We start from the raw sequence: 23,581 nt of genomic DNA on the forward strand, positions 1-23,581 counted from the left end.
TGTTTTGATTACTATAGCTTTGTACTATATCTTGAAATCTGGGATTGTGATACCTGCAGTTTTCTTTTTCAAGACTGCTTTCGCTATTCAGGGTCTTTTGTGGTTCTGTACAAATTTTAGGATTGTTGTTTCTGGTTCTGAGTAAAATGCTGTAGAGATTTTGATAGGGATTGCATTAAATCTGTAGATTGCTTTTGGTAGTATGATCACTTTAACAATATGATCACTTTAACAATATGAGAATGGAAAATCTTCAGTTTCTTTCACTAGTGTTTTGTAGTTTTCAGGGTATAGGTCTTTCACCTCCTTGGTTAAGTTTACTCCTAGATATTTTATTATTGTTGATGCAATTGTAAATGGGATTGGAGTAGGTTTTGTTTTTTTTTTTTGCATTTTCCCCTTGTTTAATTTTTTAATTTAAATTTAACATACAGTGTTACTTTCAGTGGTAGAATTTAGTGATTCATCAATTGCATATAACACCCTGTGCTCTTTACAACGTGTCCTCCTTAATGCCCATCACTGTTACCCCCACCCACCCACCTACTCTCCAGCAACCCTCAGTTTGTTTCCTGTAGGTAAGAGTCCCTTATGGTTTGTCTCCTCCCTGATTTCATCTTATTTTATTTTTCCCTCCCTTCTTCTATGATCCTCTATTTTGTTTCTAAAATTCCACATATGAGTGAGCTCATTGGCTTTTTCTGACATATTTTGCTTAGCATAATACACTCTAGTTTCATCCACATCATTGCAAATGGTAAGATTGCATTTTTTGATAGCTGAGTAATATTCCATTGTATATATACCACATCTTCTTTATCCATTCATCTGTTGTTGATGGACATCTGAGCTCTTTCCATAGTTTGGCTGTTGTGGACGTCGCTGCTCTAAACACCTGGGAGCACATGCGCCTTCGGATCACTATGTTTGTTTCCTCTGGGTAAATACCCAGTAGTGCAGTTGCCGGGTCATAGGGTAGCTCTATTTTTAACTTTTTGAGGTACCTCCATGCTGTTTTCCACAGTGGCTGCACCAGCTTGTATTCCCACTAGCATCGTAAGAGGGTTCCACTTTCTCCACATCTTTGCCAACATCTGTTGTTTCCTGACTTGTTAATTTTAGCCATTCTGACTGGTTTGGGGTTTTGATTTATATTTGATTTGTATATCATTGTGGTTTTGATTTGTATTTCGCTGATGCTGAGTGATGTTGAATATTTTTTCATGTGTCTCTTGGCTATTTGTATGTCTTCTTTAGAGAAATATCTGTCCATGTCTTTTGTCCATTTCTTGACCAAATTGTTTGTTCTTGGGATGTTGAGTTAGATTGGATTGTTTCTTTTGCTTTTTGCTACTTCATTATTAGTATATAGAAATGCAATGGCTTTCTGTATATTGATTTTGTATTCTTCAACCTTTCTGAATTCATTTATCAGTCCTAGTAAAGGTGTGTGTGTGTGTGTGTGTGTGTGTGTGTGTGTGTGAAGTCTTTAGGATTTTCTGTATATAGTATCATGCCATCTATAAGTAGTGAAAGTTTTCCTTCTTCCTTACTGATTTGGATGCATTTTATTTCTTTTTGTGGTCTGATTGCTGTGGCTCAGACTTCCAGGACTATGTTGAATAAAAGTGGTGAGAGTAGACATATTTGTCTTGTTCCTGACCTTAGGGTAAAAGCTCTCAGTTTTTCCCCCATTGAGTATGTTTTCTGTGGGTTTTTCATATATTGCCTTTATTATGTTGAGGTATGTTCCCTCTAAACTGACTTTGCTGAGGGTTTTCTTATCACAAATGTATGTTGTACTCTGTCAAATGCTTTTTCTGCATTTATTAAAATTATCTTACAGTTTTTATCCTTTTATTGATGTGATGTATCGTGTTGGTTGATTTGTGAATATTGAACTACCCTTGCATCCTGGGAATAAATCCTACTTGATCATGGTGAATGATTCTTTTCAGTGTATTGTTGGATTCAGTTTGCTAACATTCTGTTCAGGATTTTTGCATCTATATTGGCCTATAGCTCTTTTTTTTTGTTAGTATCTTGTCTTTATCTGGTTTTGGTATTGGGGTATAGCTTTTTTGGTTAGTATCTTGTCTTTATCTGGTTTTGGTATTGGGGTAATGCTGGTCTCATGGAATGAATTTGGAAGCTTTCCTTTCTCTTCTATTTTTTGGAATAGTTTGAGAAGAACAAGTATTAACAATTCTTTAAATATTTGGTAGAATTCCCTTCCCTTGTGAAACCATCTGGTCCTGGACTTTAGTTGGTTGTGCGTTTTTTTTAATTACTCAATTTCATTGCTGCTAATTGGTCTGTTCATATTTTCTCTTTCTTTCCTTATTCAATTTTGGGAGGTCATGTATTTCTAGGAATTAGTCCAGTTCTTCTAGGTTGTTCAATTTGCTGACATACATCTTTTCATAATATTCTCTTAACAATCCTTTGTATTTCTGAGGTGTTGGTTGTTTCTCATTTCTGATTTCTTTTTTAGGAGTCTGGCTAAAGTTTTATCAGTTTTGTTGCTCTTGGGCCATTGTTCTATTTTCACTTGTCTCCATGTATTTTTTTTTTAAATTTCCTCTTTGATTTCTTGGTTGACCCAGTCATTGTTTAGTATCACATGTTATTTGACTTCCATGTATTTGTGCTCTTTCCAGATGTTTTCTTGTGGTTGATTCATAGTTTCATAGTGTTGTGGTTTAAAAAGATGCACTGTATGACTTTGGTCTTTTTGAATTTGTTGAGATTTGTTTTACGGTCCAATATGTGATTTTGTTTTAGAGAATGTTCCCTGTGCACTTGAGAAGAATGTATATTCTGATGTTTTAGGATGGAATGTTCTCACTATATCTGTTAAATCCATCTGGTCCTATGTCATTCAAAACCACTCTTTCCTTGGTGGTTTTCTGTTTGGGTGACCTGTCCATTGATGCAAGTGTGGTGTTAAAGTCCCCTAGTATTACTGTACTACTATCACTTTTTTTTTTTCTTTCTTACTGCTTTACATATTCATTTGCTCCCCTGGATGCATAACTATTTACAATTGTATCTCGTTGGATTGTTCCCTGTTTTGTTTTGAAATCTATTTTGTCTGATAGAAGTATTGCTACCCCAGCTTTCTTTTCATATCCATTTGCATAATAAATGCTTCTTCATCCCTTTACTTTCAATCTGCATGTGTCTGTAGGTCTGAAATGAGTCTCTTGTAGGCAGCATATAGCTCGGGCTTGCTTTTTTATCCATTCTGTTACCCCGGGTCTTTTTATTGGAGCATTTTGACCATTTATATTCAAGCAATTACTGATAGGTATGTATTGCCATTTGGTTACTTGCTTTATGGTTGTTTCTGGAATTTTTTTCTGTGTCTTCCTTCTCTTGCTGTCTTCTCTCAAGCTTTGGTGGCTTTCTTTAATGATACAATTCCATTCTCTTTATGTTTTACATATCTATTACTGGTGTTTGATTTGTGGGTACCATTAGGTTTATATATAACCTATATAGCAGTCTATATTAAGTATATAGCACATTAAGCTGTCTACATTAAGATGCATACAATAGTCTGTATTAAGTTGTTGGTCACTTAGGTTTGAACCCATTCTTTACTCTTTTCCCCACATTTTAGGTATATGGTGTCATGCTTTACATTCTTATTTTGTGACTCTTGGATTTTTATAGATATACTTAATTTTACTGCCTTTGTGTTTCCTACTTTTTGTCTTTCTTTTCTACTGAGAGTCCCCTTAATATTTCTTGGAGGGCTGGTTGAAGGGTGATGAATTCCTTTGTTTGGGAAACTCTTTCCCTCTCCCATTCTGGAGGATAGCCTTGCTGGATAGAATATTATTTGCAGGGTTGGTTGGTTTTTTTTGTTTTTTGTTTTTTTTTTTTTACTTTCAGCATCTGCATAGATCATGACTCTCCAGGGTAGCCTGCAAAACTTCTGCTGAAAAATCAGCTGACAGAGTTATGGGGTTTCGCCTGTATGTTACAGTTTTCTCTTGCTGCTTTTAAATTATCTAGCACTACTTTTTGCCCTTTTAATTACTATAGGACTTGGTGTGGACCTCCTTGGGTTGATTTTGTTGGGGGCTCTCTGCCTCCTGGGTCTGGACTTGTTCCCTTCTCCAGATTCAGCAACTTTCTGGCTATTATCTCTTCAAATAGATTTTCTGTCTTCTCCTTCTGGGGTCCCTATTATGTGAATAGTATCATACTTCATGGTGTCACTGAGTTCCCTTAGTCTATTTTCACTTTTTTCCCCCTCTCTCCTGTTCAGCAGCATAGTCTTTCAAAAACAGTTCAGTATCTATGTGGAAGACTGCACACTTAGAGCTAACTATGGTTCTGCTAAGTTGTAGCCATTTGAAGATTTAAATGTCAATATTTTCACAACAGTGTTTGCAAATTTTTTAGCAAAGTCATGAACAATGTGCATTTGTGATTGAATGTGCTTATCCTAGGACCTAATTGGAATAAATTTCTCCAGAGAGCATTTCAAAAGGCGCTTACACAAAACCAGCCCACAAGAAATTAAGGTTTGATCGTTACGTTTATTCTTCCTGTCCGTGCCAGTGTACCAACATGGAGTCACGCTTCTTTCCCTTTTGCTGCACTGTTACACAACTGGGGGAAATGTGTGCTTTTTTTATGAAGATTTTTTTGAACACTGGAAAAAACTGTTTTCAAGAGGCTCACAGCTTAGTGAGGGAGATCCAAACAGAAAATTATCTGACAAAGTGATATAGTAATAAGAAATTAGCCAGGGAGTATTTTGAGTTGTAAATGACAGTTCCCAATTCTGGTAAAACTTAAGCAGAAAGGAAGTTTTCAAATGGTAGCAGCTAGATCACTGACTCTCTGGGAGAAGAAGAAAGCCTGATTTGAGTCTTTGAAGCCAGGAAGGATGCTCAGTATCAGGCCAAATCCCTGGACCCTGGTGCCAGAACCCCCACCAACAGAGAACAGCTGTGATGGTCACAGCTGCGACTGCCAGACGTCCCTGCCTTGGTGTCCCCAGTGCTGTTGTATCTGATTAATGGAAAGACTTTTTATAGGCAGAAGGGAATGGGACACAGAAATTATACTAGCAAAAAGTAGAGTGGTTGTGGCCAGGTCACCTTCCTTTAGGGGACACAGGGGTCTGTCAGGCAGATTACCTCAGTAGGATTGACTGGTTTAAGATTCCATTCCTGGGAAGGGCCGAAACTAAAAAGGAAGTATAAAGTCTCCGCTTGGTGGCATGAGGCTTAGCATAAGTGACCCCATTTTGGGCTTCCTGTCTCTTTCTTTAACAGGAATTAGAAGAAATGTGATTGGACCAGATGCTGGGGAGCTGTTATACCATACTCAGGACTCTAATTTACTCTGGAGAGTAAGAGTAACCTGGGCAGTTTTGCACATCTGATCACTCTAATAGACACGGGGGGATATATTTAAGAAAACAACACAGGATGTGTGGGTACCTATGCCCTTTGATGTTATGAGAATCTGAATTAGAGTAAAAGGAATGGGGATAAAGAAAGAAAACTGGAAGGGTGTAGTGGTCAATGTGACCCGAGAAGAAAAGAAAAAATTAAGAGTGATGCCCAGGGTTTTCCTTTTGTAGGACTGAATGGACAATGAGGTCATCACTGGAGGTAAGTAGAGGGAAAATCTTTTGAGTGGAGGGAGTAGAAGCATCTGTCAAAGTAGGGTGAGCTGAGGGTCAGATGCCTGAAGAATATTCAGGTCTGAGTATCTGCAGGGAGTTGAACATATGAATGTCAAAACTGGATGGGAGGAAGGAGCTGGAGGTCAAGGACCAAAACATAGGAATATCTTAATGTTTCAAGGGCAAGTGAAAGAAGGGGACCTTCAGGAAGAAAAGTAGGAAAGAGCAATCATATTATAAGTGGCCCAGAGTGGGGATTCAGTTATCCAGGGTCTGGACCAACAAGATTTGAAATGGGAGGAGTCATCACCAAAGGTTTAGATTCAGGCTGGCTCTGGTTTCCACCAGCTTCACTGCCTGTCTTAGTCATCACTTTTGAGAAAAGAATGACCTTTACCTTCTCTTTATTTTCATCAGTAGGAGTAGGTAGGTCAAAAACCCTTTGCCATTGAAGGAAAAAAATCAGCAAATTGATTTCTGGTCCAGGCTCTGCCAGAAACACCCATGTTTTGACTTTGGATATTCTAACCTTCTGCAGGTTATGTGCTTTTCTGAAAAATAATAGACTTTAACCTGATAATCTCCAAGGGTTCTATCAGCTGGGTTAGTCAGGAGACAGAAACCTTATATTATTTTAACAGAACCATATAAAGAATTAAGTAGGCATTGAAGAAAGGACCAAAGGAAAATAAGTTTCAGAGAGCCAGCACCTTCCAGAAGCAGCTGCCACTGGAAGCCTATGAGAACAAAATGAGAGCGGTCTGCATTCCCACAAAACATAGGAGGTCCTCACAGAACTAACTCCCAGGCTTCTGAGAAGGCGTGCTGCTAGTGTCTGAGGAGCACAATGACCCTGCTTCCAGAAGCACAGGACAAACTGAAGTCCGCACTGCTGCCAGTTATGACCTACCCTGCAGACAACACTGCCACGGTGATGCTGCTGGACAAAGCGAATAGGAAAAACCCCTTCCTCACCCAGCCTCGCAGCTATTCTGCTCTTCCTATAGGACATTTCGGTCTCTGAGCATCTCATTCAACAGCCAACATGATGAATAAAGAAAAATATAATTTCATCACTGAAACAGAAGTAAAGAATATACTGAACCCAAAGTAATGGGACACAAAAAAACCCCTGGAAGATAAGAAGGGTCAAAGCTTAGGGTGACTTCTGAAGCCAGAAGACTTTGACCTTCGTTGACAATACAGGATGCCAAGGCAAGAGATAAAGCCAACGCCTGTCAAGATAAAGAGTGTAACAGGAGACCCTCTGATAAACCTGGACGCAAAGCTATATAAGCCTTTATCTGTAGTAATATAGGTAACCGAGAAATCAACCGCACCCTGCAGGAGGAGTCAACAAGGCAATGTTAGACACTAGGGCAAGGGGAGGAACTTACCTTTGGAATTTGTAAACCACAAGTTGGTTCTTGTGCCAGATTATGGTCTGAAGTCCCACTAACTATATGGTTTGAAACCCCTAGTAGAGAATTTAATTCAAATCGGTTCTGGGTAATGCCCCCAAGGGACAGGCAAACGCTTTCCCAGGGAGCTCAGCTTTCAAAGAATGCCCACAGATAAAATGTTGGGAGTGAGCAGCTCACAGTCAAAATTCACAAGGCACACAAGGAAACAAAGCACCATGAATAAGAACCAGCAGAAATCTCAGTAGTAATCAGGGAAACTGACAAAAAGTGTATTGAATTGGCACTCAGTTTGGTGTTACCTAGTGGATACACGTAAGCATGCACTTAACCCCCATTCCTACACTACATCCTAAAGAAACTCTTACACACGTATCTCGGGGGTAATATACCAGAATGTTCCTGGCAGTATTGTTCATAATGGGAGAAAACCCTGAGCGATAAGCCTACTGAGCGGCATGACAATGGAAACATGGTGGCATATTCACACCCTGCCTTGCTGCAGAGAGTGAACCAGCCTCACTGTGTGCATTGACACAGATGGATCTCTAATAAAATAATACTGAACAAAAGCCAGAGAAGAATATGTCAAGTATGAGTCAGGCCATTTACATAAATTAAAAAAGATACACCTTGTTTAAGGGTACATACCAAGTAGTAAAACTAAAGTGAAAAGCAAGAGAAAATGATTATCACAAAATTCAGGATAGGAGTTCTCTCTGGGAAGGTAAGTAGGAAGGAGGTATAATCAAAATGGGATCATCACAGCAGGCTTGGGAGGTTCTACTGTAGCTGGATAGAATGTGATCCTGCTTTAGAATGTACATTTTACACACTTCTGTGTGACTGCACTCACAAAAAATCAGACATGATCCCTCTAGTCCTTCCCAACCCGTGGGACCTACTGTCAGAATGATGTACTGTCCACACTTTCAATGCCAGCCTCTTTGGCCATCAGATAAAAGGGGCCCAATTTTCTCAGCAGTTCTTGAGGGCTGCTATACTCTACAATCTTCCCGTTGTCTAGGACCATTATCCTGAAACAAAGGAGAAAGAAAGGTGTCAGCAGTCATTTTACATCTTGGCATTTGTAAGAACAATCAGGACTAAGACGTGGTATATTCATTCATGAAAGGCCCCAAAGCAGTGAGAATGAATGGACCGCAGCTGTCTGCATTGACACAGGTGGGTTCCATATATATGGCCAAAGAATCGAGTAGTAGAAGAATACAGTAGACGTCCCTTTACAGAAGTTTTGTTTTTTTTTTTTTTTAAAGATAGACCTTGTTTCAGGGAGCCTGTTGTCTCCAAACAGGTTCCAAGACTACTGACATTACCCCCATTTTTAACGTACTATGCCAGAGCTGGAAAAAGCAGGAAGCGTCTAGTCATGGTTCGGGGGTTGAGAAGATCTGTGGTTAATACCTGCCCCTCATGGCTAGGGTCTCCACCTCCTCACACTCTGTTAATAATCATGTACGATTGCCCATTTTGCCCTCAAGTCCATTCCCTTAACCCTGCTGGCTTTCATTAGCTTGGTGTATAATTTTGGACAAATTCCTTGAAGCTTCGGTTTCCTCATCAGTAAAATGATGGTGGTTAGACTTTCAGCTGTGGGGTATTTTATGACTAATGCTATTTCTGTCATTCAAGGGCCCGGTGGTGTCTGTCAAGCTGTCCCCACACTCACTTGTCACTGTCCATGATGGTGTGCAGCCTGTGAGCGATGGTGATGGTGGTGCAGTGGGAGAACTCCTTTTGGATGGTTGTCTGGATGAGGCGATCAGTCTCCAGATCCACGGCAGCGGTGGCCTCATCCATGATCAGAATCTTGGATTTCCGAAGCAGAGCCCGGGCCAGGCACAGCAGCTGCCTCTGTCCTACGCTGCAGCCAAGGGACCAAAGTGAGCACGAGCCCCTGGGAGCCATGGCCAATGTGGGACGGGGTAGGTCACGTTCCAGATCCGACTTTTGAAACCCCAACTCCTAAATTCCCCCAGAACAAACACCTCACAGAAGAGGCTAAGACGAGGTTTTCCAAACTCTCTCCTACCGCAGGTGCTTAATTTAAAAAATTCATACACCTGGGTCCTGCTCTTCTCAAACACAAGGGGGAGGAGCCTCAGGGCATGTATTTTTTAATAAACACCCCAGGCAATTTCCATGTTTCATGAGTTTGGAAAACCGTAGCCGGGGAACCATTCTTTGGATCCCTAGGTGATATCCCAGCACATCAACAGCAATTCCAAAATAGGATGGGAGGTCACCAAGTTCACCACAGCCGTATCTGACCCGACACTATTAATATAGGGTGACACCACATCAGAATGTCCCAGTGGCATTTCTTAGCGGCCTCAGCAAATCCATTCATTATTTTAATGTGTAATTCTAGTCTCAAGGCTAATTATTTGTTCAAGGCCTTCTGCCTTGATTAGAGATGTAGCTATCTAATGAACATGGTGTCTTGGTGTGAGATGCAATGTATGTGGAAATCGAATATGCTTGTAAAATGCAAATCGCTTTAATTTGCTAAAAGCCAGTAATGAAGGCTGGACCTCTTACTTACATAAAACAGCTTTGGGAAATGATGTGGAGGAAATATTCGGGAATTCGCTAATTGCTCTTTCCTGCTGTGGCCATTAGGGAACATATTAAACAGAGGGGGGCTGGGCTAAAGTTCTGTAATTCTCCGCAAGAAAATTTCTGCTGGAGATCAGAAGTCACCCAAGATGAACTCCCAGTTTTCCACTGTAGTGTCCACACAGAGACAGGGCAAGACTGGAGTTCGGTTGCATGCCCTCCTGCCTGGCCCTGGAGGGCTTCCTAGAACAGGCTGGGGCCCAGGTGCCAGTCTGGCTTTCAGCCGCTGTCTCTCTCCACATGACCCACCTCCCATCACTCACCAGAGAAATGGAGGCTTCAACCCCTCTAACCCAGGTCTGAAATCAAGGCCCTGGTCACGCCATTTAGGTGTCCCCAGCATGAAGAGAGAAAGAGGGTAGGATGTGGTGTTCTCACAAACCAGACATGTCAAGGCCCCCATGTCATATCCGGCCAGAGGAGCCCACAGCCCCTCATGGCTGCCTATCTGCTACACGACATTTTCTACACGATCAGTACATATTTGTGGACTGAAGGGTCTTTTGCATAGGCCTGAAGACCCACTTACGTCCTGCTAGTTCCTAGATCTGTTGCTGATGGAAAACAAACGGGATGGCATTCTGTATCAAGGCTACAGACTGGCGTCACCTGGGCCCCGATTCAGTGGGTCTGGGGCACCACCTGGGCATTGGGATTTTTAAATATTTCCCTAAGGGGTTCTAGTGTGTAGCCTTGCTAAGACTCCCTGCTCTAGGTAGTGCTTCTCAAGCTGTAATGTACACACAGATCACGTGGGACTCTTGCTAACACGTACATTCTAATGAGTCGGTCTAGCATCTGATGAGTCGGTCTAGCGTCAGAGTCTGCATTCATAACAAGTTCCCAAGGGAAGCCAGAGCTGCTGGGCCACCCTTCTGTTCAGAGCTTCCTCAGCTCAGGGCTCATGCCCTGCCTACCACTCGGAAGGCACCCAGGACCGGAGTAATTCTGTGATCCCACAGACTACCACTAGCCCCAGGAACAAAGGGGTGCTTCCCCCCACCTCCTCCCACTGCCTGTGGGGGAAGTGGGTTATGAAACATTACCTAAGGTTGTCACCAGCCTCTGTCACTTCATGAGACAACCCAAGTTGCAGGCCAGACACAAAGGATTTGAGGTGAGCCAGCTCCAGGGCCTTCCAAATCTCCTCATCTGAGTGGTTGTTAAAAGGGTCTAGGTTCATCCTCAGGGTTCCAGAGAACAGGATGGGATCCTGTGAGTCAAGGGAGGAGGGGGGCTATTGAAGCTCATGACAAGAAAGGGTCTAGCAGGTTTTATTTGTGGCTAGAAGAAGGCAGATAGGACCGACCCGAGATGCACAGCTCATTAGTGGTCAAGCTCTTGCGAAGACTACGGGGGCTTCCACAAGATAAAGGGGAGCTCTTGGTTGTTTCACTTTGAGATTCATTTATGGATTTCCAAGTTCGCCTCAGCATATCTTAAGAAGGTAAGAGGAATGTTCCACACCCTCAAATGAAAATTCAGGGTATGGAAGTGAAGGGATCAGGGGTGGGCCGGGGAAGGGACAGTACAGTCATGGAAGAATTTATTAAGCTTTTGAAGAAGCTGGAGAAAAGATTACATCAAACTGAGTGAACATCGGACAAGCCAAAACCATCCCCAGAGACTTGGCTCCAAGAATAGAGGAGGAATGATTCTAATAAGGACCCACATACCATCCCCCACCCCCAGGCCAAGAAGCCTCCAAGGCAGACCTTATTTGGGAGGGTCCAGAGGAAGCCAAAGGGAAGACTTTTTTGCTGATGCACACTAAGCGTTCCACTTGCTGGCAAAAACCTGCAGCAAATTCCCTCTGCTGTCTTTTAACGATAGCAAATGGGGAGTATAAAGCTTAATGGTTTCAAGCTTCAGCAGCAAAACTGCAAATGTTGATTGCAATGGTTTTGTGAACCCAGGATGGGCTCTAGAAATGCTAAATAATCATCTGCTCTATTTCACTTCTGTTGTGTTCCTGCCACCTAGCGGTTAGATGCTGGCAGTCACACAAGCCTATCCCCACAAAATGCCAGCGTTATTTTTAAGTTCTAGAAAGGATGTGTCTTAGGGAACGGGCTTAGATATCCTGGGTAGCCTGCTAAGTGAATATACATCAAGAAAAAGATGCATATGTTTCCAGCATAAAATCTGTCCCCTGCGGCTGGTACAGGACAAGTTCTAGAGCTCACCTGGGGGATGATGGTCAGCTTCTCTCGGAGGTCATGGAGCCCAATGGAAGCAATATCTACTCCATCAATGATGATCTGGCCACCTGCAGCCTCGAGGATTCTGAAGAGGCCATTTGTCAAGGAGGACTTCCCAGCTCCTGTCCTGCCGACCACACCAATCTGTAAATACATTTCCTTTGCACATTAGTTCACCATGTACTTCTTCGGGAGGACGATTTTAGTCTGGCCATTCCGAAGCCCAGGTGGAAAGAGGCCGTGATTGGCTCCTCCTTCTCAAAGATATTCTACTAATTTTGGTTTTGGTGAGAGAAAAAAAGTGCCCAGATGTCAGAAAAAGAGGCCTTCTCATTCTAGTTTCTCAATTGCTGTTGCTCAGAACTACAGTGACTGTTGGAAATGGACACCTCAGCAGCTCTTACAATTATGACTGGACATTATAGGTTGGGTTTCTTTTTTTTCTTCTTCTTTTTTAAATCTTTGTTTAGAAGTGAGGAAAAGGGAAAGTCAGGCCTCACATCACTTGAGAACCTCATCAGCAACCTTACCCAGACTTATTTTTTTAATTTTTTTAAATATTTCTATGTTTTTACATCAGACCCCAAGTCCTTGAGAACAGGAGCACCACAGGAAGGTGCAGGACTTTGCAGACCAGAGAACTAAATCATTCTCTCTGCTGGGACCACATTGCTGTTCTCACCAGTTCCTTCCCTAGGCTGGGTGCTTCCTGACTTCCCCTCCACAAGACATGGCCCTTACAGGAAATGAGCCCCCATCAGCCAGAGGAGAAGACGGTGCTGCGGGTGCCTCAGGGAGATGGGGAAGGACTGAGCAGAAAACCCTTCCAGCCCCAGTAAGTCGGTTTGATCCCTTGTTGATTTCCTGCCCTCTGGTGGTGGAACTGTGTCCCTGCACCTTCCCAGGGCAGAAGACTGCCCTGACCCTCTCATTCCAGCCCAATAATGAAAGCAGAGTCCAGCTGATTTCCACCCTTGTGTCCAACTGTGTCCTGATCACGAGGACGCACATTCAGGCCTTTCTTCAGCTTCACCTACCTTCTCCATGCTCCTAATGTCACAAGTGATCCCTCTCAGTACAAGATCCAGCTCCGGCCGGTACCGCACTTGGTAGTTGTTAAACTGGATCTCCCCTTTGCTGGGCCAACCTGGGGGAGGTCTCTTATCAGTCACCCAGGGTGCCTGGCAAAGAGGAAGAGAAGTGCTTTACATGGTGGCAACTCACTGAATAGTCCCCACAGGTCTCGTGTCACAGACTAGGAGGATAGCTGTGTCCTAGCCACCTGTGGGCATCTGTATTGACTAGAATGAATTAGACTAGTACTTCCAGAAGGTTCCTGTCTTATTCAAAGAAGCTCCATTCCAGGGTGCTGCTCTGTGGACTTCCAGAATGAAGACACCTTTAACCTGATGCATTCCAAGACCTCACCTCCCCTTAAACCATTTCCTATTTTAAGTTTCAAGAAATTGGGTTGAATTAGAGCAAAGCAAACTTTAGAAGAACCTTTGTGACTCCATGTAAAATCGCTAGACAGGGTAAAGATGTGCTCTTGAAGGGAACGTTTTTCTTTTGCCTTGTCCCTGGGTTCTTCTAAATCCTCCTTACCTCATTTTCCACTTTTATGTACTCATTTATTCTTTCAACAGCCACAATGTTGGTCTCTATTTCTGACGTCATCCTCACTAGCCAGTTCAAGGTCTGTGTGATCTACAGAAAAAAAAAAAAAAAAACCAGAAAACTAAAGATCACCTCTGGCTCAGATATCAACTCAGTCAAACCATAAGGTCAATCCAGTGCCCACTTCGTACTAGCACTATGCTGAGCTCTTTGAGAGAGCAGGGGAAAGTGTCAGTGACAGTCCTCACCTCCTTGGGGGAGGCAATGAGACCAGTAAGGTCTGGAAGACAATTAAGAGCTCAACCGTGTGATGGCACATGAAAGACAACATGAGACCAGAGTGGGTAGGGCTAAGTTGGGGTTGGAGAAGCTGGCAGGTGGTAGAGTGGGACCAGAACTCCAATCTCCTGCCTGGAAGCCCAATGTTCTCTGTGGAAGGAGTAGTGGGTGGCATTCTATAAATGGGGAAAGCATAAGAGAAAGCTTTCCAAAAAGCTGCTTCCTCTCTCTGCTTTCAACAAGAGCCCAAGGCTCAGGGTGGAGCATCGACAAGGACCCTCCTTTACCCCAGTAAACTCCTGCCTGCAGAAATACGTGTAACCAGCAGTAAGAGCTTGTCCAAGTCTGTGCGTCTAGAGCCTGGGGAATCTGTGGATTACTTAGATGCAAGCTTCTTTCACACATACACTTAGACCAGGGTTGTTGGGGGTTTTTTTTTGAGCAAATGGTGGTTAAAAAGAGGGAGAGTACAGGATGTTGGAGAGAAGAGTAACCACTTTGTTTAGGTAGAACCATGTGAAATGAATTGTTGATATCTGAATGTTTTTGTTTTCATTTAGTCTAATCGTTGCCTTTGCCCCATCCACCCAAGGTTAATAAGCCCAAAAATGGGGTTGGGGATAATGAAGGAGCAGTGGTGCAAGGAACTGAATAACTCTGGTGTATAAGAGAGTTCTCTTTGGGGCCCCACCGTGATTGCCTTAGGCCTTATTAACTCCAAATGAGCACAGCACCATACAGAACTGACTGGTAGTTATATAAGCCAATATATTAGTTCCCAAAATATCATGAAAGATGGTCAAATGACTCATAAAATGAGTATCCTTTAGTGAATACAGATTGTAGTGTCAGCCACAACCTTGGGCACTAGGAAATAAGGTATTGCCTAGTCATACTGGGGATACATTATATAGCTTTACTGGACCACATTCTTTATTAGAATTTATTCTGTGATTTAAGAAAAACAAAAATAGAAAAAGATAGTCAAAAGACTTCATTACTACTATATTATGGAAAAGAAACTGGGGGCACCTGGCTGGCTCAGTTGGTGAAGCATGTGACTCTTGATCTCAAGGGCATGCGTTTGAGTCCCACGTTGGGTGTGGAGCCTTCTTTAAAAAATAAATAAATGGAAAGAAACTCATTTATTCTCTTTTGACTAGAATCAGGCAAAGAGGCAAAGAGACAGGGAACTATCAGATTAAGTCATATTGAATTGCGGTCTTCTTTTAAGATTTATTTGAGGAAGACAGTGGGAGGGAGAGTATGGGCACGAGAGTAGGGGGGGAGAGGCAGAGGGTGAGAGGATCCCAAGCGGACTCCACCCTGAGCAGCGCAGAGCCCAGCACAGAGCTCTAGCTCACAACCCTGAGATCACAACCTGAGCCGAAACCAAGAGTTGGATGCTCAACCCACTGCACCACCCAGGTGCCCCTCACATTGCTTTCTTAACTCCCAAGGGCAACAACATTTTTGTCCATTTTTCCAGATGACACTGGTACCCACTCAGAAAGGGTAAGGAACATGTCAATAGGTTACACAATTAGTAAGAGACAGAGCCAGGGCTTGAACCTCAGTCTTCCCTTGTCCCTCTGGGTCTAGAAAGGAATCAAGAACACAAACTCCATGGTATACTCTAGACTCAGTTTGAGAATAAGTGCATTAATTTAACTCCCAACCTTCATACTCACATTAAGCGCATTGGACAAAACAAAGCCCACAGTGTCTCCACTTAGGTTATCTTTATAAATAACCATCATCAGGGATGAAAAGAAGACAATCAGGTTCCCAATCAGCTCCAGACGAATTGCAAGCCACCTGTAGGGCAACAGAACCAGAGAAAAAGTGTCACTGACATTCACCTCCTTACCTTAACCAGCAACCTACATGTCCATGGAACATTGGGAGGGATTGAGTTGGTTGGGCTGTGTTCTCACAAGATGCCTCAATCTGACTATATCATATGTTCCTAAAGTCTTTTAAAATTAGGTTTTAGAAAATAAATGGCATTTTAAAGGTACTAGGGAAGTTTGCTACATGAAGGGAATCCTGTGATTCAGGGTCTCTCATACTTGCCAAAGCAGAAGAATTGCCTGAGGTAATTATTAAAAATACAAAATTCATGCAAGAAAATTCTGGGACTCTTTCCTAGGAGATTGATTCAGGGAGCCTAGAGTGGAGTATGGGAATTCACTTTTTTTTTTTTTTAAAGTAAACTCTACCCCCAGCATGGGGCTCAAACTCACAACCCCAAGGTTGAGTGACATGCTTGACCAAGTGAGCAAGCTTCTTTTGCCACCCTACAAAGAGTGTCCTGCCTGTGGAGAATCTCACATCCGCTTCTCAGGGATGCCAACTACGAATGCCCAGCTCACCCCGCTTGTTTGGTACCTGGGATATCAAATGCTTATAGAAGTCATTTGACTTATGATATAGGTTGTGTTCTAGTCATTGTAAAAACAAGAAGTGAGATTTTCCTTTGAAGGTCAAGGCATTTTACCTAGCTTGGTTAAAAAGCAAAGTAGGCACAGGGACCCCGTCTCTGACCCTGAAGCCCATACTTTCTTCTACTTACGGGACAGCCATGTTTGGCCACAGTGAAATTCACATCACTGGCTATACCTCCCCTCCCATAGCTAATATCAAACACGTGGAAGCCTAAAGTTCATATTTCAGTAAATACACAGGGGCAGCCTCACCTGTTGGAGACAATCCAGGACAAGACACATTTCTGGTTGGTGTCAATCTGCATCTCATTGTGTTGCAGAAATCGCTGCTGGTGCTCAAAGGCGCGGATGATGGACAAACCTGACACTGTCTCACTGAAGTGAGAGTAGATTGGGGACCTGGTGACAGAGTCCAGGCGTTTCAGCTGGCGGGAAGTGGCCACATAAAATATCTGGACCCCAAAAGTAAAGAGTCAGTCACACAATCATGTTGCATATGGGATACTTCTTCCTTGGTGGCCCTGACCTAGTGTCCTTCACCTTGATGGGCACAGCCCATATTTGAACAGGACAGAAGCCTCCAGCCTCCCCTCTGGCTAGAGGAATGATGAGAGAGGTGCAAAGGAAGAGGTTGGTAGAGAACAGAAGACGATGAAGGTGAGGAGACTATAACCATATGAGGAATTTTGTCAGCCTAATCCATATTCTCCCAAGAATCTGCATACACTGTCCAAGTGACAGTTTTTGTAGCAGCTAGAAAAATGGTCTCCAAATGGATTTTGTAAATTGTAGCTGGGACCCAAGGGGCATGGAAAGTGGAGATGGACAGGAAATGGCCAGAGAAAGGCATTCTGAGGTTTAGATAAAAATTGAACAGTCAGGTAAGTGACCACACTGTGCTTCAATGGTTTGTGAAGATAGAGATAGTTCTGGAAATGTGTGGAGTGTCGAGAGTCTAAGAACTAGAACTAAAAGTGTACAGTTGGATTTTGAGACACAAGGGTTGAAGGATGAGGTTCAGTGGTACTACGAGATTCTGTGGAGATTTGTTGAAATCAGGAAAGGGATGGGCATTTGAGTATCAGAATTCAAAATGTTATACCTGGAAATTTCCTTAAATATCCTGCTTCTTTATTGGATGGGAGGCTGTCATTGAGGTAACAATGTACCTGAGGAACTTAACACAAATACCAGGGGGTATCACCTTACCACAGGTGACAGGGCTGCCCTTGAATGCAAGTTTTTTGGAATTGTTTTCCCAAGGCAAATAGAGCATCCTAGGGAATTCTCTCCACAGCTTGCCTCCCCTCATCAGTTTTTAATATGGGAATGGAGTCCCTTCTTTTTTTTTTTTTTTTCCTGAGAATTGGCTTTCAAGCCACCGGTTCCCTCAAGAACATACTGACATTGAGCCTACAGACATCCCATCATTCATAGGCATCGCAGTGAAACTAGAACTACCCTGAAGTGAGAAGAGATCTAGCTCCTGCTGAGATACATCTCCCAGCAGATAAGCCTAAGCCAATCAAGGAAGCAGCCATAGTATATAACCCTTCTAGAAGCAACCAATGACTTAACCATTATGGGGGATGTAACCAAACTTCAAGATCATCCAGTGCCAACCTCTGGATGGCTTGACTACCTCAAGGTAGTCTTGGATCCAAACATAAATCTTCCCCATATAAGCTTCTGGGGGGCAGCAGCTAAGGTGAGATATTCTCTGAACCATATACCAATTGGTATTGATGTTTAAGCTCTAGACAGTGGCCTACGGCTCCTTGGTATATCAATATAGGACTAAATGACAAAGATGCTGGACAGGACTGAGTGACTAGCAATAGACAAAACAGAAGATTCTCAGGAAAGAACCTGGGCTTTCATAAGTAGAGAGGAGACCTAGCTGTTTCCAAACCTACCTGAACAGACACATAAATGATGCCAAGAGGAATGATGACGATGACGAAGACTGGAGTGGCCGTGCAGATCATGACAAGGGTGCTGATTATTCCCAGGAAGCACAATATCCAGCTGCGCAAGGATAAGGGAAGGGTGTCATCCACTGTGGAAATATCCTAGGAACACAGAATTAGAAGAATGGTATACTAATGGATTCCTGCCCCATTTTCCATCTTTCTGATTCCAGCAGAGAATTTGTTTGATTCTGGGCTCTCAGTGTCTCCTTCGTTTAATCATTTCGTGATATTCATTTGCAATATATGGTTGTGCTCCTCCCAATAACCAATCTCATTTCTGTAATTTCTTCCTCTTTCTAAATCCCTCCAAACAGATATGGCGGTCACCTTTCACCTTTTTCAATAGACTTGGTAAAGGTCTTTGAATTTATTAAACCATTGTAAGCTAATAGAGCTTTACAGGTAAATCCTCCTATAACCAAGCCAATTCAATTAATCTAACTGTACAAGGGGCCTAACTCCACTGAGTGCCTAAACAGAACCTGGCACATAACCAGCATTTAATTCGTATGAAGGCTCCAGTCAACAAGCCTGGTCACCCCCACTTGACTAAAGAACCATCCTTTAACTGGGAAGTTGTTTTCTCCACCGAGCACAGAGCTTCAAGGGGAGAGGGAGGAGGAGTTTGAATGTGACCCTTGCCTGACCAGTGTTCTAACAGAGTAACCCAGAGGTGAAAAATTGGTCTTACTGCCATATTGCCTTCATGTCATGTTGAATAAATGAGCAAATGGACAGGTGGATGAATGGATAATGGTTTAGTATACTGTACAAGGAAGCCTGACTTACACTTTGGGTTTCCCTGACCGATTATTTCTTCAATATTGCTGATTCTACAATTAGTAATATGTGATTATCAAGGCGAATTCAAATTATCTCTGGAGTGTCCCAATCTGGGTAAGGGTAGGTTTCCCAAGAGAGTCCTGAATGACTCCTGAGTCTAATTTACCTTCCCAAAGTCATAGCAGGATGCAAATAACTTTATGTCCAGGATTGGCAAAAAAAAAAAAGAAATCCTCACAGGCTATCAGTTCTATGTAGGTTACTTTTTACCCCTACTTGGCACAGATTCTCCAGCTTTCTTTCTTCCACCCTTTCCCTTCACCTCTTCTTAGGGGCTCAGCTATCAATCCGAGAGGATTCTAAATCAAACTTTCCCTTATAGGAAACCTTCCCCTATAACTCACCATATAATCAAACACGAGTTTCCTTTTTCATGCAAAAGCAGTGAGCAAAATAGAACAGTTGCCTTACTAACTCACAGTAAGAGTTCTGCATTCCTTTTTCAGAAGATTATGTATATTTTGCAACATAAAAGTGTGCAATTTTTGCAAAATTCCCGTGAGAATCTTCCCATCTAAAATTGTATGCTATTTTAGGTTCTATTGAAGAGCAGAAAACCTATTGAAGTGGTCCCCAATGATATCATGCTCACCATTTTTGTCCTAGAAGAAAGTGATAAATGCAGACCAATCAATATGCACACTTTTGAAGCAGCCACTGTGTCCCCAGAACCTGGCTGTGGGCTGGCCTTTCTTTTATCTGCTCCAAGACGAAACCAGGAAGGGCCCGTAGCTGCTCAGACATTTTGAAAAACATGCTCCCTCTTCTACAAACAGAGGACTTAAACTGTGCTGATGACAGTTGACTGTTACTCAGAATTCCTTGCTTTCTTCCTCTGTTCCTGAAATTACTATCTCCTATGCATTGAGAATGAATGAGTTGGGTTTGGCCCTTGGAAGAGAGCCATCTACAATCTTAACGTTTAGTGAGCGTTCTAGTGCTCCTCTCAAGTGCTCAAGAAGTGCTGTGGAATGAGTGAATGCCAAGGGGTCCAGGATCTGTAGTATGTAGAGACTAGGTTTTAGAACCTTATTAAAATTTGGGGCACCTGTGTGACTCAGTCAGTAAGCATCTGCCTTTGGCTCAGGTCATGATCTCAGGGTCCTGGGATCAAGCCCCCGCATAGGGTTCCCTGCACGGCAGGAAGCCTGCTTCTCCCTCTCCCATTCTCCCTGCCTGTGTTCCCTCTCTCGCTGTGTCTGTCAAATAAATAAAATCTTTTAAAAAATTAAATTAAATTATAGATGGCTCTCTTCCATAGTTCAGACCCAGTTTATTCTTAAAGTAGCAAAGATAGAAGCAGGAACAGAACATAGACTAAGCAAAGGGTTTTCCTGTTTTCCCTTTTATTCACCATTCTAGCCAGTGATCGTGCTTTTACTTGTGTTTCCCCCTCGGCAGAATATTCCTTCTCCTTTTGTTTCTACCGCCAACCCCTGGCTCCACCAACTCCCTGGCTAAGAAAGTTCCTTCTAGGACCTAAGTCTCATGTTTTCTGACATTTCCCGCCCTGTCACCCAGGCTGAGCTACTACTGCTGTTCTCTGTCACTGTTTTGTGTTCCCAGAAGACCACTCTACACACATCGCTGTCACTGGTTTTACTGTCTTCCGTCATACTCCTCTTATTTCCTTGGTTGTCTCAGTGTCGGTGAGCGGTGAGCGCCTTAAAGGGCCAGAGCTTTTCGTCTCTGTATCTCCAGGATCCTTGGGACCTCATCCTGGGTATGCAGGAAGCATGTGCACGCTAAGTGAACCGAGAAACTGTAACGGCATGGCGTTGCCTTGGGCCATGGGAGAATTCTGTCCCTGTCAGAGTGGAAACACCCTCAGCATACAAACACATCACACAGCCATTCAGGTACGTACCCCAGCAAACCTGTTCACAATCCGGCCTGTGGGTGTTGTGTCAAAGAAACTCATGGGTGCTCGAAGGATACTGCTTAGCAGTTGCCTATGAAGGATGTTCGATGCGTGAGTGGAACCATGGGCACTCCAGAGATTTGCTATGAGCACCAATGCACCTAGAAATAGAACCGATTAGTCAGCACGGTCCGCAGGACTTGTGCCAAGGACACAAGGGCATCTTTTTTGCCCTGAGTCTAGGCAAAGTACACAGACGAGACAGATTCTCTAAGAGATGGCTGTCATCGCCATCAGACGTACCTTGCACGAATCCCAGAGCTCCATAGACGCCAATTCTCAGATCTCTCTGAGACGCTGGATAGTTAGTGCCATTATAGGTTTTAGAGTCATTGGTCCAAGCACTGAGCCAGAGGTTGGATCCAATATAAGCCACAGAATTGATCACATAGGCCAAGATGATGAAGAATATTGAATACCATCCTATTGCTCCTAGGTACTTGAGATAGATGGAGAACTTCACCTGAAAAGCCCCATCCTCAGTGTTAGAAATCCTAATGGCGTTCGGTGAGGAATTACCTAGAATACCAATCACAAGGGGGAGTGGCCTCCCCTGGAAAAGTGGATAGCAGGTAGCAAGATTTGGTCATCTGTGGTCTATTTCTGCATTGGGCCAGGATCATAATCAATGCTGAAATACAGTGCAGGGGAAATAACATCACATTATTAATGAGCTTCTAGATGTGATTAAGGGAGAAAGATAAAAACAGAGTGGGATGACAACAACAACAACAACAACAACAACACACACACACACACACACCCCAGAATGGGATGGGGGTTATACTGTAGACCTTGGAATCTGTTCTTATTAATTTGGACTTAAGTTCAAACCAAGGTCTTAGGTTTAAGGTCTTAAGTTATACTAATTTGAATCGTGTGCTCTGAGATTGATTTATTAGTGTTCTCTGGGTCCAAGGCCTGCATCTCAAATCAGTTTTATTGTTCTCTCCCCATATCAGATGGAATCATTCATGAAATGTGCTAGGAGGATATACACAGGAAACCTATCCTTCTTGGAAATATGATTTGATAGAAAGCCCAAAGCCTCTACCAACATTTCAATGATGAATTTAACAATTTGCAAAGGACACAAGACTTATCCCTCCCGGAGACAGATAGTCAAATCATCAAACTTTACAATGTTCAGATCCCAAGCCTTGTATCACCTCAAATGGAACATTTTATCGTGGTGCCCACCTTTCCAGTTTGTATGAATTCCTTCTTAATTAATTTTTGTCCTTTCACTGTTTCTTCTTCCTCCTTCAGGGTGTTCACATTCCGAGTTTTCAAAGAGTTTCTTAGGGATTTCCAATGCCTGCTATTGGACCTAGAACTGAGAAATCGAGAGGGGGGGATGCGTTCTTGAGCACGTAGGTGCACCCCAAGGACAAGAAGCAAGCATGTGTCACAGTCGCTCTGCTTACATTGAAGTGCTCTGGGGGAAACCTGCCACCCCCCACCAGCCCCACTCCATTCAAAGAAACAAAGGGGTGGGAGTATCCCGGTGTCCACTCCCTTGGGAAAAGCCCACAGAGAGAAAGAGAATGATCAAGTGGAAACATGGATGTGCTGAGGGCTACCAGCTGACGAGATGACCAACCTGCGACTGAGTGTTCGATGAAGGCTGTTCTCTCTTTTTGTGGTTAAGGAGGCCACATCCTCAGGGATTTCCTCCACACTGGGCATCAGCCCACAGTCATCATCTTCTTCAGTGTCCTCATTGACTAGGAGACACATCAAAGGTTAGGGAGATGGCAACATAGAGCTGCAAAGTTCTACAAACAAGAAGAATTCTTTTCTGATCTTGCTGGCCCCTCAGCAAGAGATCCCAGACATACACACAGGCTGGTGATTTTGTTCCAGAATGATTATTGATTAATACACCTTCTCACTGAGAAATACCAGAATAAAGGAGAGAGGAGTTTCTAGTAGAAGAGAAATGTTCAAAAGGAGAGAAATATTCTCAGAAGCGTCTTAGTTTCTTTGCAGCAAGAAAAGAACTTTTTTTTTTTTAAGATTTTATGTATTTATTTGACAGAGAGAGAGATCACAAGTAAGCAAAGCAGCAGTCAGAGAGAGAGAGGGGGGAAGCAGGCTCCCTGCTGAGAAGAGAGCCTGATGCGGGGCTCGATCCCAGGACCCTGAGATCATGACCTGAGCTGAAGGCAGAGGCTTAACCCACTGAGCCACCCAGGCGCCCCAAGAAAAGCACTTTTTAAGGGTTAGAGTAGATAAGCAGAAGAGTCCTAATTCTTAGAATTGACTAAGGAGGTGAGTGTAAATTGAAAATGCTCTTCTTGAACTTCAAATAACTTTACAAAGTTTTACGAATTTAAAATATTTTTTATTTTTATTCTTGTTTTTTCCCTTTCCCTTTTAGAGAGGGAGAGAGAGGAGGAAGAAAGGAGAGAGAAAATTCCAAGCAGGCCCATGCCCAGCATGGAGTCTGATGTGGGATTCAATCCTACCACCTGAGATCATAACTTGAGCCAAAATCAAGAGTTAGATGCTTAACTGACTGAGCCACCCAGGCACCCTGGATTTAAAACATTCAAAAAACATATCCTGCAAATAAGAAAGAAA

General features: G+C 43.0%; 1 protein-coding gene across 1 annotated transcript in view; it reads right to left on the reverse strand.

Moving 5' to 3' along the window:
• Positions 1 to 7,951: 7,951 nt before the first annotated feature.
• ABCC2 (ATP binding cassette subfamily C member 2) overlaps positions 7,952 to 23,581 on the reverse strand; it is a 64,015-nt gene continuing 48,385 nt past the window's right edge. The window contains exons 20-32 of the mRNA XM_032882459.1: positions 22,599 to 22,722; positions 22,196 to 22,331; positions 21,239 to 21,458; positions 20,942 to 21,096; positions 18,175 to 18,330; positions 16,511 to 16,710; positions 15,503 to 15,629; positions 13,521 to 13,622; positions 12,953 to 13,096; positions 11,901 to 12,059; positions 10,761 to 10,927; positions 8,765 to 8,959; positions 7,952 to 8,111 (exon numbers count right to left, since the gene is read on the reverse strand). Of these exons, the coding sequence (XP_032738350.1) occupies positions 7,982 to 8,111; positions 8,765 to 8,959; positions 10,761 to 10,927; positions 11,901 to 12,059; positions 12,953 to 13,096; positions 13,521 to 13,622; positions 15,503 to 15,629; positions 16,511 to 16,710; positions 18,175 to 18,330; positions 20,942 to 21,096; positions 21,239 to 21,458; positions 22,196 to 22,331; positions 22,599 to 22,722 (2,015 nt within the window). The 3' untranslated portion in view covers positions 7,952 to 7,981. The remainder of the gene's footprint in view (positions 8,112 to 8,764; positions 8,960 to 10,760; positions 10,928 to 11,900; positions 12,060 to 12,952; positions 13,097 to 13,520; positions 13,623 to 15,502; positions 15,630 to 16,510; positions 16,711 to 18,174; positions 18,331 to 20,941; positions 21,097 to 21,238; positions 21,459 to 22,195; positions 22,332 to 22,598; positions 22,723 to 23,581) is intronic.

Source organism: Lontra canadensis, unplaced genomic scaffold (assembly GCF_010015895.1).
Source record: "Lontra canadensis isolate GAN:19392208 unplaced genomic scaffold, GSC_riverotter_1.0 scaffold3, whole genome shotgun sequence".
NCBI classification, from domain to species: domain Eukaryota; kingdom Metazoa; phylum Chordata; class Mammalia; order Carnivora; family Mustelidae; genus Lontra; species Lontra canadensis.